The sequence below is a fragment of the Mytilus edulis genome, chromosome 6 (assembly GCF_963676685.1).
Source record: "Mytilus edulis chromosome 6, xbMytEdul2.2, whole genome shotgun sequence".
Lineage (NCBI taxonomy): Eukaryota > Metazoa > Mollusca > Bivalvia > Mytilida > Mytilidae > Mytilus > Mytilus edulis.
Window position 1 is genome coordinate 87,330,391 of NC_092349.1, and position 16,882 is coordinate 87,347,272.

Consider the following 16,882-nt stretch of genomic DNA (forward strand, 5'->3'; position numbering starts at 1 on the left):
GAACCTAACTTGACTTAATAAATATCTATTGATATGATAGATATATATATATTTGGTCTTTTGGAAAATGTTGTTTGTGCTGTATTTAGACCCTTCTACAACGATTTTTTTTTACATGCACACGTATAAAAATTGTGGTTTTTATCCAACACAATCATAGGTTTGAACGTAGTTTTCAATTTAGACTTGTATATATAATGATATGATCAGCAATGAGACAAACCCCCTCCTTAGACCAAAGTATATACTGTACAGTCAAACCTGGTTTGACGACATCAGTTTGCTATATTATCACAAAGGGTCTACTTAAATCAGCAGCACATACATGTACAACATGTAACATGACATACAACATGTACAATGACACATGTACAATGACATACAACATGTACAATGACATACAACATGTACAATGACATACAACATGTACAATGACATACATGTATAATGACATACAACATGTACAATGACATACATGTATAATGACATACAACATGTACAATGACATACATATATAATGAAAAATCCAGCTTGCATGACAAAAACACATTCATTGTGATTGTTTTAATGACATCATACATCATGTTTATAGAAACTAAATATTCTTTAAGTTGTATCTATGCTATTTATACAAAAATCTGATATAAATATACATCTTTGATAAGATAAATCAAGTTAAACACATATTTAAGCTATACAATACCTGTAGCATGTCTATTTGCCGGTAGTCTGTCAAGAAGTAGAACAAAATTCATAAAATTATACTTGATGGAGTTTGTTTGATTAATATAAGCTATAGGAAGTTCACTACTCAGTTTCAAAATAAATACTTTTCATAAAACTAGTATATATTGTTAGAGGATTAATTAAGGAAGCAAAAAAGCAAAGAATATATATATATGTCAATGTGCTTGTTTTCGAGATATCAGCTATTGAAATTTTGTCAGGAAAATGTTCTCTCTTGATTTTTTATAGCTTTATCATTGACAAGTTAAAGTTCTCAAAAACTATTAAAATATAAATAAGATTTTTTTAAGACTTTTACAAACATGACAAATGGCTTAAAATTATACATGCAAAAGATTTATAAAAAGAAAAATGGGGGTCAATGGGCAATTGGCATTTTTTTTTAAAGGCATTCAAATGGACAAAAAATAGAGGATTCCGAAAATCTGACAAAAATTCCAAAACTTGACAAGCGACATCCTTAATCAATAAAAACATATTTTATGAAAATTCTCTTTATATTTATATTAGTGTGTACCAGAAGCAGTATGGCTTTCGTTTGAAGAACTGGAAGACAGATTAAAGATTGTTCCATCAGGAATACTGGGGTTGGAACCCTTGCATTATGTCAAAAACCTCCACGATGGTTTGTTACCTTTTGTTTAGGTGTCAAGGTCATTGATTACTTTACACCCATGTGAACGTTTTGTAAATAAACACATACATCATAATATAATAAGGAGGTATGGCATGATTGCCATTGAGACTATTATCAACCAATGTTTAAATGCACTGGATATAAAATGTATTTTATTTGAATAAAACATGACAAATCAAGAACAATACGATACATATTACAATTATAACATGTAAAACATAAAAACAATTGAGGTTTTAGCAAAAATATTCCGTACTCTTCACTTGGAATTTTCTTTGTCGGAGTTTGGACCTAAAAAAGACTAAAAAATTGTTTTTAGTCATGTATAACACGCACCCCTCTTACAAAAAACATGACCTAGGGTATAAATGTTCGCGTTATACATACCAAAAGACGGTAGTGAGAAACTGCTTGATTTAAATCTAACCCCTATTTTGATACACTGCAGAATTCATACATGGTTAAGATAAATTTGAAATACAATTAACCTATTGCAAAGAGGTAAGGAAAGGAATGTAGTATGATATTATGATATGAAAGTACATATAGTTTTTACTTGAATACCAGGTGCTCATGGTAACAGCATTGTTGAGACTTGTGTGGAATACATTGAAACAGAGAAAGTAGATTCATCACAACTAACTGCTCCAGAATCACTGATCAAATCTGCAAAGTTTGGCAAGAAAGGTAGAAATTTATTAGTTCTTATGCTGTACATCTTGTAAGGCCAGTTATCTCAAATTAAATCCATTACTAGATTTTCCTAAAAATGTTCAGTTGATCTTTTCTTATATCATCACCATTATTTATTTAATAGAAATCCGAAGTCACACAATCCTTTTACTGGATGTTCTTAATAATTCTTGAAAAATTTAAACATTTCATTATCTTATGTGACACATCTTTTCACTTTTTCAGAGCAAGCTTTGTATTTCCAAGAGTATATGGATTTCTGTTTACCAAGTCATTATATGAGTTATGAGGTATTTGAGAAGTACATGCAGTTTAAAGGTTTAAAAGTTGATGACAACATGACAGATTTCTTCAGGTAATTAAACTTTACTTGTTTTGATTGTCAATTATTTTAGTTTTGCTTTTCAGAAGAAAATACAAAGGCAAATAAAAAATATCATAACAGAGGTCAATATCCAGTCATGTCTCATAACAGAGGTCAATATCCAGTCATTTGTCATAACTGAGGTCAATATCCAGTCATGTGTCATAACAGAGGTCAATATCCAGTCATGTTCAGTTTTATAGATGAAACAAACAAATTTGAATTACAAAAGTTAGGACAGCCTTAAAATGAATGTAAATGTTGTATTCCTCTGTGGTCTTGTGTAGTATGCTCGTTATAGTGCTAGAGGTCATTGTTTCCATGAAACAAAAGACTTAGGCCAACAACAAAAAAATGTGTGTTTCCAGTTAACTGACCTACCCTATTTTTTTCAAGCCAAAGTCCCGACCCTAAACTTTTTTTTTACAATTTCCGAAAAGTACCGGAAAAAATATGTATCTTTTCCGTAACCGTCTCTTTTATTACATATTAACTTGTAATGGCTGCGCATTTGTTGACAGCAACAAGTTTGTTGGCTGTACGGATAAACAAATGCTAGCACCTTGTAGTAGATAAAAATGCCATCCTATGCATTGAAAATAGGAGGATCCTGTTGGATGTTTTTACGGAAAACCATGGAGAGCTGCCTATAATAAAGGTTTTCAAATGACAGTGACCTGCAATACGTCTACGGACACCTCAAAAGGAACATCATTCGATGTCCAGCCAAATATGCTCGTTGGCGATCTTGTTGCTACATTCAATATCAAACATTTAGAATTTTTGTGTATTAAAGAACAGCAAACAACATTAAATTTGGATTTGTCTTTTTACACATTTCTTATCCATTTAAGTTCAATATGGAGTGGGCTTACTGTTGCGTTGTTTAATTATTTTTTAGTTATCAACTTTTGTACTTGATTTATAGACAGAAAGAAGTGCTTTACACATACTAAGGTATCTTAAAATCATGTTCAACCCAGTCTGGAATTGTATTGGTCATTGGTGCATCAAGTTCACTTGTTAAAATTTTTCTAACTTTATGTCTGGTGCAAATTTTTTAGTTGATTGACCATTGTGGGGTGTCTGTGTCCCAAATATCATCAGTATATAAACACAAAAAGATCTGGTATATTTAACAAAGAGACAATTTCTAATGGAAGACCTGAAGAAGTAAATATATATGCAATAGTAGGTCACAGTACTGCCTTTTCGGATGTCATATATTCCTTTTAATCGTTTCTGAAATAATTAAGTGAGAATCATAGTGGTTATCTTGTAAGAAGCCGGAGCTGTTATTCCTTCCAGTGCACCTGATGTAACCCTAGTTTTTCATGGTGTGTTTTTCATTTGTTTTTAGTTTTTGTAGTTGATTGGTATTGTTTGTCCTTGTGTGTCTTATCTCTTCCATAGTTTGTCTTTGGTGATAATGCTAGTACATTGATGATAAATGGTTAACCTTTCTTTTGTAATTAATGAATTCAATACAGTACAGTTGCATTTTTTTGTTTGGACTTTAAGGCTCACTTAAGATGATATGTACAATTCTTAGTTTATTAGCAAAGGAGTTAAAAAATAAAAGCATATATAGAATCAACAAAACAATGACTATATCAAAGACATAAATCTTTTCATGGGATCAACTATTGCTGAAATGAAAAGGTAATACAACTGTTTAATATATACATCAAGTATACCGTTCAATATATATGTTGAATTTCAACCCCCCTATTATTAAAAAAAAAAAAAAAAAAAAACCACAAAAAAGACACCTACCTTAGTCCTTCCCTATTTTGAAATTCCATGTAATAGGAAACACACATATTTTTTTTTGGCCTTAAAAGTTTTAATGATCTATAATATTTTATTTCAGAGCATTTGACCTTCACAAGAGAAAGTTTTTGACCTTCAAGGAAGTATTATTAGGATTAGCAGCATTAGAACCCAGTACACAGCATGGTGGTATGCCTGCTGAGATGAGATGTAGATATATATTTAGATTCTATGATAAGAACTCTGATGGACATTTACAATATGATGAATTCAGGTAGTTTATATATATTATTATATCAAACTTACAAATGACCTTGACCGCTTTCTCTCAGCTATTTTACTTAAATTTTTATGCCCCACCTACAATAGTAGAGGGGCATTATGTTTTCTGGTCTGTGCGTCCGTCTGTGCGTCCGTTCATCCGTCCGTTCGTCTGTCCAGTTTAAGGTTAAAGTTTTTGGTCGAGGTAGTTTTTGATAAAGTTGAAGTCCAATCAACCTGAAACTTAGTATATATGTTCCTTATGATATGATCTTTCTAATTTTAATGTCGAATTAGAGTTCTGACCCCAATTTCACGGTCCACTGAACATATAAAATGATAGTGCAAGTGGGGCATCTGTGTACTGGGGACACATTCTTGTTAATACATCATTGTACATACACAATTTTGAAAAAATATCAAGAAATTATAAAAAGAGATGTAAGTTTGCCATTGAGACAACTTTATTAAAATGATTTTGTTTATTTGACAATGAATCTTTAATTTATTATTGAAGACCTTACAGAGTACACCAACACAAAGAGCAATCAATTTAAAGCTTTTGTTTAATTTTCTACTCAATGGAATAAGCTGCATGTAGCAATGTTTCATTTTTGTTTATAAACACAATCACTTATATATAAGTGCTTGCTTTGATTAAACAGTGTTAATTATTGTATTTTATACAGTGTCACATATGGTTAAAGACATTAGAAGTTTAAGAGAGTTAATTATTATCTGACTGTATTTTAGACATGGTTAAAGACATCAAAAGCTTTAAGAGAGTTAATTATTTTCTGACTGTATTTTAGACATATGGTTAAAGACATCAGAAGCTTCTAAGAGAGTTAATTATTTTCTGACTGTATTTTAGACATATGGTTAAAGACATCAGAAGCTTTAAGAGAGTTAATTATTTTCTGACTGTATTTTAGACATATGGTTAAAGACATCAGAAGCTTTAAGAATTTGAGTTTAGATGATGAGTCTGTGGAAGAAGATGCTGTTAAGAGTGCTAAGTATGAAGACATTTAATTATAGTAAGGGAACTCAATGTTTCCTCTTCATCTGTCTGATATTCTATCTGTCCAATCTTTCTTCCATAAGGGAACACAATGTTTCCTGGTCTGTTCATCTGTCTGATATTCTATCTGTCCAATCTTTCTTCCATCCAATATTTTGTTTGTCAGACATTCAGTCAGTCTGTTATTTCATTAATGTTTTCATGTTCATGGGTAAAGTTTTTGTTTAAGTTAAGGTGATTCACTAAGAGGTTACCGTCACATTAAGTTAAAACTTGAAACACATGTACATCATCACATTGTGCAGTTTATTATCTTGAAACAAGATCAACAGATCAGGTCCTAAATATACTGACATTGGGAAATGAGGCCACATTTCATTTATAAATCCACTGACAACTCTTCTTTTCCTACATGATACATCCTTGGGCATGCATAAGATTGAAACAGCAAAGTCTGCAGTATAGTGAAAAGTCAAAGGATATGGGGTATCAAATCCAAGACACAAAATCAATTCATGCACTGAAAAAAAAAAAAAAAGAACAGCGCTTTTATTGCATATTGTACATTTTGTATTGAAATCCCAATGTATTTTTATTACGTTCCTATTATTTTTACAGATTATTTGGAGCTGAGAGTAAGAATAAGTTACCATTAGGAGAGTTTTTACAAGCTGTAGGACAATTGAAGTTTAGAGGAACATCAGTGCTGTTCAGACTCCAACATTCATCTACAACATCATTAAAATTGTATGTAGGAAATTAGTCATTGTTTCAATTTGATTGGAGAATTAAATATTTCAAAATTATGTCAAATTTACCATCCCAGTTATTGCATCTGTTAATATAACATTAAATTGCCTTTAGGTATGATAAGCTAGTTGCATGCATGTCTTGTGAGAAATCCTATATTTGATATTATAATTTTAAATGATTGACTGTATGAAAAAAGAGATATAAATGAAAAAGGAAGGGCATCTTTTTTTTGGCATTAGTTGATATAAGGATGCTTCTGAGAACCTGTATGGTCAATAGTTTTTTATACGACCGCAAATTTTGAAAAAATTTTCGTCGTATATTGCTATCACATTGGCGTCTGCGTCGTCGTCGTCGTCGTCGTCGTCGTCGTCTTGCGTCCGAATACTTTTAGTTTTCGCACTCTAACTTTAGTAAAAGTGAATGGAAATCTATGAAATTTTAACACAAGGTTTATGACCACAAAAGGAAGGTTGGTATTGATTTTGGGAGTTTTGGTCCCAACATTTTAGGAATTAGGGGCCAAAAAGGGCCCAAATAAGCATTTTCTTGGTTTTCGCACTATAACTTTAGTTTAAGTTAATAGAAATCTATGAAATTTTGACACAAGGTTTATGACCACAAAAGAACGGTTGGGATTGATTTTGGGAGTTTTGGTCTCAACAGTTTAGGAATTAGGGGCCAAAAAAGGGCCCAAATAAGCATTATTCTTGGTTTTCGCACAATAACATTAGTTTAAGTAAATAGAAATCAATGAAATTTAAACACAATGTTAATGACTACAAAAGGAAGGTTGGTATTGATTTTGGGAGTTTAGGTCCCAACAGTTTAGGAATTAGGGGCCAAAAAGGGACCCAAATAAGCATTTTTCTTGGTTTTCGCACCATAACGTTAGTATAAGTAAATAGAAATCTATGAAATTTAAACACAAGGTTTATGACCATAAAAGAAAGGTTGGGTTTGATTTTGGGAGTTTTGGTCCCAACATAATAAGGGGCCCAAAGGGTCCAAAATTAAACTTTTGTTTTATTTTATCAAAATTGAATAATTGGGGTTCTTTGATATGCTGAATCTAACTGTCATGACTGTGTATGTAGATTCTTAACTTTTGGTCCCGTTTTCAAATTGGTCTACATTAAGGTCCAAAGGGTCCAAAATTAAACTTAGTTTGATTTTGACAAAAAATGAATCAGTTAGGTTCTTTGATATGCTGAATCTAAAAATGTACTTAGATTCTTGATTATTGGCCTAGTTTTCAAGTTGGTCCAAATCGGGGTCCAAAATAAACTTTGTTTGATTTCATCAAAAATTGAATAAATGGGGTTCTTTGATATTCCAAATCTAACTGTGTATGTAGATTCTTCATTTTTGGTCCTGTTTTCAAATTGGTCTACACTAAAGTCCAAAGGGTCCAAAATTAAACTTAGCCTGATTTTAACAAAAATTGAAATCTTGAAGTTCTTTGATATGCTGAATCCAAAAATGTACTTAGATTTTTTATTATGGGCCCAGTTTTCAAGTTGGTCCAAATCAGGATCTAAAATTATTATATTAAGTATTGTGTAATAGCAAGTCTTTTCAATTGCACAGTATTGCGCAATGGCAAGAAATATCTAATTGCACAATATTGTGAAATATCAAATTTTTTTTTAATTAGAGTTATCTTTCTTTGTCCAGAATAGTAAGCAAGAAATATCTAATTGCAAAATATTGTGCAATAGCAAGATTTTTTTTTAATTGGAGTTATCTTTCTTTGTTCAGAATCAACTTAAATCTTTGTTATATACAATATACAATGTATATTCACCAACTGATAAATTAAAATAATCTTTACCATTCAGTGATAACAAGCAGTTTTTTTACATCTTAATATTTTATGATGTATTTAAATGAGTAGTTATTGTTGCAAACTCCATTAGAAATTTTAATTGAGATTAGTTTTGGAATAAGGGAAAGGGGGATGTGATTAAAAAAATTGGGTTCAATTTTTCTCATTTGAAATTTCATAAATAAAAAAGAAAATTTCTTCAAACATTTTTTTGAGAGGATTAATATTCAACAGCATAGTGAATTGCTCTAAGAGAAACAAAAAATTTTAAGTTCATTAGAACACATTCATTCTGTGTCAGAAACCTATGCTGTGTCAACTATTTAATCACAATCCAAATTTAGAGCTGAATCCAGCTTGAATGTTGTGTCCATACTTGCCCTAACCGTTCAGGGTTCAACCTCTGCGGTCGTATAAAGCTACGCCCTGCGGAGCATCTGGTTTTTAGTGTTATAGAAGTTGTAATCTCATATTGTACACAAAGAATTGAACCATGTGTATGAAGATGTCTCCAGTTTTAAAAGAGCCATCATAATTATGCACCACAATTTTTTGTAAATCAATATGAATAGAAGAATTGAAGACAATAAAAAAGTTTCTGCCTGCCTGAAAATTATTGTACATATAGACTCAACCGGGATGTCCCTTACTCTAACACTAACAAGGTAAAAAGAATAAAACAATTAACAGTAAATTTTTTATGATTTAGATTAGAAAAAACAGTTGAGAATTCCTCACCTATGAAAGATGAGAGTATGGAACCACCATCATCAAAGAGACTTCGTCCAAAGATGTTAGACTCTATCAGGAACTCTCCTCCCAGAAAATTAAATATGACAGGTAATAGAAATAGCAGGAACTGGAAATTTGTTGTCAGAGAAATATATTTTTATTTCTCAATATTTTCTTCTAAAACTTATTTCTCATCCTTTACTTTCTGTATAAAATTAGTTTCTAAAATTTTCAAAAACTATTTTTCTATGCCCCTACAGGTTTTTAACAGCTGTATGAAATATGATAATACTATTTTATTTAACTGCTTAATTATAAGATTAAGTTTTAAAATGGTATAGGCATATTTTAAACAAAGGAATCATTCCCATTTTGAACATATTTTTAAACATAGTGATTGAATAACATAACATTTTGCATTTACATATTTGTATATAGTAACCAGTGGTGAGTTATTGATATTTTAAAAAGAGGGTAATTTTTTTTTAAGTCACTGTAAATGTGGGGTTTATCAATTAATTGCTCTATGTATTTAGAGGTTTTGATATAAAAATGATTTGTATGGTGAAGCAACACTTGGTTTGCACATAGTTTGTATGCTTAGTTTTGGTGTTTGAATAGTTTTGATTTATGGGAACATATTTATATGAAATAAATAGCCTAGGTTTATGTCAATAGAAAAACCTATGAAACATTAAAGGTGAAAATTCCAAAAAATTCAAGGAAGAAACATGCAATTTCAAATAAAATCATAAAACTTTAACTTCAAAACAATAAAAAAAGATAAGTGAAGATATTAAAACAAAACACAAATTATGAAGCAATCAAATTGAAAATATACATTGCTATCTTGTATAGATTGTATAATTCCTTATAAGCGAGTGCGACTGATCACCTTACTATAGAATTATACTATTTTAGGAAGATAAGACTGAAACCATCATTTTAGATCAGACTTTACTATAAACTTTTTAAGCTTTTAATTTGTTATAATTTTAATGAAACTGTTTGAACTCATCTTCTCTTCCTATAACTCTTTCTTTGGTTTATATTCTGAATGTCATCCCTGGTAAACCTATGATTACAGAATTGTCTATGGACGAGTTGAACAGATATTTTACAAAGACTGGTATTTTTGGTAGTTCATTTAAAAATGATATGCTAATGAAATGCAGTTTATTTTATTTGGCTATATTTACCAGTACAATATGTTTAATATTTAGACATTTATAAATGCATATTTTGTTTTAATGTTTGAATGTTTCTTACTTAGTTTTCATTTTCAAATGAACTTGTTTTCTGTTTTGTTCTTTTTTTGTTGAATGCCCTCCTAAACTTTAAATTGTTGAGCCATTAGAAATTTACTGTAATTTATTTTGATTTATACAGTTTGTTATGCATGTCATAATTTGGCAATGATAATTTAACTCTTGAGTGTTTGATAAAACAATGTATGTGGAATTCTGCAATGATCATGGATTACAAATGTCATATGTGGCATTCTGCAATGATCATGGATTACAAATGTCATATGTGGCATTCTGCAATGATCATGGATTACAAATGTCATATGTGGCATTCTGCAATGATCATGGATTACAAATGTCATATGTGGCATTCTGCAATGATCATGGATTACAAATGTCATATGTGGCATTCTGCAATGATCATGGATTACAAATGTCATATGTGGCATTCTGCAATGATCATGGATTACAAATGTCATATGTGGCATTCTGCAATGATCATGGATTACAAATGTCATATGTGGCATTCTGCAATGATCATGGATTACAAATGTCATATGTGGCATTCTGCAATGATCATGGATTACAAATGTCATATGTGGCATTCTGCAATGATCATGGATTACAAATGTCATATGTGGCATTCTGCAATGATCATGGATTACAAATGTCATATGTGGCATTCTGCAATGATCATGGATTACAAATGTCATATGTGGCATTCTGCAATGATCATGGATTACAAATGTCATATGTGGCATTCTACAATGATCATGGATTACAAATGTCATATGTGGTATTCTGCAATGATCATGGATTACAAATGTCATATGTGGACTTTTACATAACTTAATAGATTTTTATACAGCAATGCACTATTTCTTAGGAAAATTTATATAAATGATATGTTATTTATAATAAAGGTAGGTTACTGTAAATTCAGAAATTATTGCGAGGTTTTTATTATTGCGAATAATGCGACTGAGTTGTAAAAGCAATAATTAAAACTCGCATTATGTAATATTTTAACTGAATTAAACATGACTTTTCTGAAAATCGTAAAAATTAAAATCGCATTCAAGTGTAAAATGACAAAATCGCAATAATAAATGCACGCAATAATATCTGAATTTACAGTATTCAAACAATAGATTGATTGTTGGCTTTGATCAATTTTGTTAGGCTCCAAGAAAATTAGTACATTTTGTACTGTAAACACTTTTTATGCTTTAATTTTTTTTTATTTATTAAGAACCATCAGCATGTAAATTATTTCAGAATTACAAATAGTTTTCTTTCTAGTCACTTAAAAGAGATTTCCTTTGTAAATTTGAAAACAAAATATGGGAATTTTGCACAACCATGCATTGGTGTGACAAGTTCAGAGTATATTCTTGGCCCTATTTTTGGAATCCCATTATATAAACTAATGATAGGCAAGGTACTTGAAAAAGTAGTATTACTCTTTAAAATGATATAAAATCAGTCGAAAAAAATGAATATATGCACATTTATTGAAGTCTCAAAAGTTGATATGCTGTCTGTGATTTTATGTTCAGTAGATAAACATGAATCATTTAGCTGTAAATTCAGAAATTAATGCCAGGTCTATATTATTGCGAAAAAATGCAACAGAGTTGTAAACGCATTAATTTAAACTCGCATTTTGAAATGTTTTATATGAATTAAACAGGATTGTTCTCAAAATGGAAATAATTAAAATCTCATTTAAGTCTAAAAAGACAAAATCGCAATAATAAATGCAAGCATTAATTTCTGAATTTACAGTAACTGTTTTAGGAATGGCGTTTTTGTCATTTTAGTATAGAATTATGGCAGAATTGCATTAGACTTTTTAATGGTTGTTCTTAAGCTTGAACATGCATGAAATAATCTTTTCTAAGTAATCATTTGTAAATTACATATTTAAAAAGATTGCATGAGCTGATAAATTAAAAAAAAAAATGCTTTATGCATTTTATATACTGTATGCAATTTGAACTTTGAAAAATTATGAGTTATCAAGGTTATTGTCAAATTTCATTTTTTAATTGAAAATTTCTCATTTATTATCAAATTACATAAAGTTTTTGAATTCAATTTTCCCAGTTTGAGCAAAATAGTTTGAGTATTGAGACTTTTGTTACACTTGAATTAGAGCTAGTTTCAAAATGCTTGTAAATTCAGACTTTGGTTGGCTTACATGGAGTTTAGGAACACCCAGTTTTACATATAAACATTAAAAGACAATGTTAGGTCAACTTGTTGACATCAAAATGTTTACACATGTGGGTTCACAGTCACCATGGTCACAAGCTTAAAGTTTGGAAGTTTTGGTTCAGTTTTCCAATTTGCTATGACTAGAGCCTGAATAGACGTATTTACAGGTCATTTGGAGACACAATACAGCTAAATACCAAAAGTGTAAATACGTTTATTATACTCAACTGTGAATTTGATCAGTAGTTTTCCTTCTTAATTTTTCATTACAGAATGACAGACCGGATTATTGAAATAAAATATTATGTTAATAGATATAAGAGGATGAGTAATGAGTGCCAATAACACTTCTTTTACAATTGTAAAATACTTATGAACCTTTTTACTTCTTAAATTTCAGATACAGATGGTGAATTATTTAAGTTACCTGATGTCAGACCATTATCTGCTAAACATCCCCAATTACCTAGATATGAATTAGCTACCCATACCATCAAAGTGAGGAGAACAGGTGTACTGGCTGATGTAGTCAAGCTATGGGATTTACAAGGTAAGATCCTTAACATTGAAGATTCTCTCTCTAGATATGAATTAGCTACTCATACCATCAAAGTCAGGAGAACAGGTGTACTGGCTGATGTAGTCAAGCTATGGGATTTACAAGGTAAGATCCTTAACATTGAAGATTCTCTCTCTAGATATGAATTAGCTACCCATACCATCAAAGTCAGGAGAACAGGTGTACTGGCTGATGTAGTCAAGCTATGGGATTTACAAGGTAAGATCCTTAACATTAAAGATTCTCTCTCTAGATATGAATTAGCTACCCATACCATCAAAGTCAGGAGAACAGGTGTACTGGCTGATGTAGTCAAGTTATGGGATTTACAAGGTAAGATCCTTAACATTGAAGATTCTCTCTCTAGATATGAATTAGCTAACCATACCATCAAAGTCAGGAGAACTGGTGTACTGGCTGATGTAGTCAAGTTATGGGATTTACAAGGTAAGATCCTTAACATTAAAGATCCTCTCTCTAGATATGAATTAGCTACCCATACCATCAAAGTCAGGAGAACTGGTGTACTGGCTGATGTAGTCAAGCTATGGGATTTACAAGGTAAGATCCTTAACATTGAAGATTCATTCTCTAGATATGAATTAGCTACTCATACCATCAAAGTCAGGAGAACAGGTGTACTGGCTGATGTGGTCAAGTTATGGGATTTACAAGGTAAGATCCTTAACATTAAAGATTCTCTCTCTAGATATGAATTAGCTACCCATACCATCAAAGTCAGGAGAACTGGTGTACTGGCTGATGTAGTCAAGCTATGGGATTTACAAGGTAAGATCCTTAACATTGAAGATTCTCTCTCTAGATATGAATTAGCTACTCATACCATCAAACTCAGGAGAACAGGTGTACTGGCTGATGTGGTCAAGTTATGGGATTTACAAGGTAAGATCCTTAACATTAAAGATTCTCTCTCTAGATATGAATTAGCTACCCATACCATCAAAGTCAGGAGAACAGGTGTACTGGCTGATGTAGTCAAGCTATGGGATTTACAAGGTAAGATCCTTAACATTGAAGATTCTCTCTCTAGATATGAATTAGCTACTCATACCATCAAAGTCAGGAGAACAGGTGTACTGGCTGATGTAGTCAAGCTATGGGATTTACAAGGTTAGATCCTTAACATTGAAGATTCATTCTCTAGATATGAATTAGCTACCCATACCATCAAAGTCAGGAGAACAGGTGTACTGGCTGATGTAGTCAAGCTATGGGATTTACAAGGTAAGATCCTTAACATTGAAGATTCTCTCTCTAGATATGAATTAGCTACTCATACCATCAAAGTCAGGAGAACAGGTGTACTGGCTGATGTGGTCAAGCTATGGACAAGGTAAGATCCTTAACATTAAAGATTCTCTCTCTAGATATGAATTAGCTACCCATACCATCAAACTCAGGAGAACAGGTGTACTGGCTGATGTAGTCAAGCTATGGGATTTACAAGGTAAGATCCTTAACATTAAAGATTCTCTCTCTAGATATGAATTAGCTACCCATACCATCAAACTCAGGAGAACAGGTGTACTGGCTGATGTAGTCAAGTTATGGGATTTACAAGGTAAGATCCTTAACATTAAAGATCCTCTCTCTAGATATGAATTAGCTACCCATACTATCAAAGTTAGGAGAACAGGTGTACTGGCTGATGTGGTCAAGTTATGGGATTTACAAGGTAAGATCCTTAACATTAAAGATTCTCTCTCTAGATATGAATTAGCTACCCATACTATCAAAGTTAGGAGAACAGGTGTACTGGCTGATGTAGTCAAGTTATGGGATTTACAAGGTAAGATCCTTAACATTAAAGATTCTCTCTCTAGATATGAATTAGCTACCCATACTATCAAAGTTAGGAGAACAGGTGTACTGGCTGATGTAGTCAAGCTATGGGATTTACAAGGTAAGATCCTTAACATTGAAGATTCTCTCTCTAGATATGAATTAGCTACCCATACCATCAAAGTCAGGAGAACAGGTGTACTGGCTGATGTAGTCAAGCTATGGGATTTACAAGGTAAGATCCTTAACATTAAAGATTCATTCTCTAGATATGAATTAGCTACCCATACCATCAAACTCAGGAGAACAGGTGTACTGGCTGATGTAGTCAAGCTATGGGATTTACAAGGTAAGATCCTTAACATTGAAGATTCTCTCTCTAGATATGAATTAGCTACCCATACTATCAAAGTCAGGAGAACAGGTGTACTGGCTGATGTGGTCAAGTTATGGGATTTACAAGGTAAGATTCTTAACATTGAAGATTCATTCTCTAGATATGAATTAGCTACTCATACCATCAAACTCAGGAGAACAGGTGTACTGGCTGATGTGGTCAAGTTATGGGATTTACAAGGTAAGATCCTTAACATTAAAGATTCTCTCTCTAGATATGAATTAGCTACTCATACCATCAAAGTCAGGAGAACAGGTGTACTGGCTGATGTGGTCAAGTTATGGGATTTACAAGGTAAGATCCGAACATTAAAGATCCTCTCTCTAGATATGAATTAGCTACTCATACCATCAAACTCAGGAGAACAGGTGTACTGGCTGATGTGGTCAAGTTATGGGATTTACAAGGTAAGATCCTTAACATTAAAGATCCTCTCTCTAGATATGAATTAGCTACCCATACCATCAAAGTCAGGAGAACAGGTGTACTGGCTGATGTGGTCAAGTTATGGGATTTACAAGGTAAGATCCTTAACATTGAAGATTCTCTCTCTAGATATGAATTAGCTACTCATACCATCAAACTCAGGAGAACTGGTGTACTGGCTGATGTGGTCAAGCTATGGACAAGGTAAGATCCTTAACATTAAAGATCCTCTCTCTAGATATGAATTAGCTACCCATACCATCAAAGTCAGGAGAACAGGTGTACTGGCTGATGTGGTCAAGTTATGGGATTTACAAGGTAAGATCCTTAACATTGAAGATTCTCTCTCTAGATATGAATTAGCTACCCATACCATCAAAGTCAGGAGAACAGGTGTACTGGCTGATGTGGTCAAGCTATGGGATTTACAAGGTAAGATCCTTAACATTGAAGATTCTCTCTCTAGATATGAATTAGCTACCCATACCATCAAAGTCAGGAGAACAGGTGTACTGGCTGATGTGGTCAAGTTATGGGATTTACAAGGTAAGATCCTTAACATTAAAGATCCTCTCTCTAGATATGAATTAGCTACTCATACTATCAAAGTCAGGAGAACAGGTGTACTGGCTGATGTGGTCAAGTTATGGGATTTACAAGGTAAGATCCTTAACATTAAAGATTCTCTCTCTAGATATGAATTAGCTACTCATACCATCAAACTCAGGAGAACAGGTGTACTGGCTGATGTAGTCAAGCTATGGGATTTACAAGGTAAGATCCTTAACATTAAAGATTCTCTCTCTAGATATGAATTAGCTACTCATACCATCAAAGTCAGGAGAACAGGTGTACTGGCTGATGTAGTCAAGTTATGGGATTTACAAGGTAAGATCCTTAACATTGAAGATTCATTCTCTAGATATGAATTAGCTACTCATACCATCAAAGTCAGGAGAACAGGTGTACTGGCTGATGTGGTCAAGTTATGGGATTTACAAGGTAAGATCCTTAACATTGAAGATTCATTCTCTAGATATGAATTAGCTACTCATACCATCAAAGTCAGGAGAACAGGTGTACTGGCTGATGTAGTCAAGTTATGGGATTTACAAGGTAAGATCCTTAACATTAAAGATTCTCTCTCTAGATATGAATTAGCTACTCATACCATCAAAGTCAGGAGAACAGGTGTACTGGCTGATGTAGTCAAGCTATGGGATTTACAAGGTAAGATCCTTAACATTAAAGATTCTCTCTCTAGATATGAATTAGCTACTCATACCATCAAAGTCAGGAGAACAGGTGTACTGGCTGATGTAGTCAAGCTATGGGATTTACAAGGTAAGATCCTTAACATTAAAGATTCTCTCTCTAGATATGAATTAGCTACTCATACCATCAAAGTCAGGAGAACA

At 32.3% G+C, this 16,882-nt stretch overlaps 1 protein-coding gene across 2 annotated transcripts in view; it reads left to right on the forward strand.

Annotated features, from left to right (window-relative positions):
* LOC139528786 (uncharacterized) overlaps nucleotides 1-16,882 on the forward strand; it is a 29,024-nt gene that overhangs the window by 4,989 nt on the left and 7,153 nt on the right. The window contains exons 3-11 of one of the 2 annotated variants that reach the window (XM_071324988.1): nucleotides 1,258-1,372; nucleotides 1,952-2,071; nucleotides 2,303-2,432; nucleotides 4,315-4,488; nucleotides 5,411-5,494; nucleotides 6,118-6,246; nucleotides 8,790-8,920; nucleotides 9,900-9,950; nucleotides 12,680-12,829. In XM_071324988.1, coding sequence (XP_071181089.1) covers nucleotides 1,258-1,372; nucleotides 1,952-2,071; nucleotides 2,303-2,432; nucleotides 4,315-4,488; nucleotides 5,411-5,494; nucleotides 6,118-6,246; nucleotides 8,790-8,920; nucleotides 9,900-9,950; nucleotides 12,680-12,829 — 1,084 coding nt within the window. The remainder of the gene's footprint in view (nucleotides 1-1,257; nucleotides 1,373-1,951; nucleotides 2,072-2,302; nucleotides 2,433-4,314; nucleotides 4,489-5,410; nucleotides 5,495-6,117; nucleotides 6,247-8,789; nucleotides 8,921-9,899; nucleotides 9,951-12,679; nucleotides 12,830-16,882) is intronic. The other variant, XM_071324989.1, reaches the window with a different exon arrangement.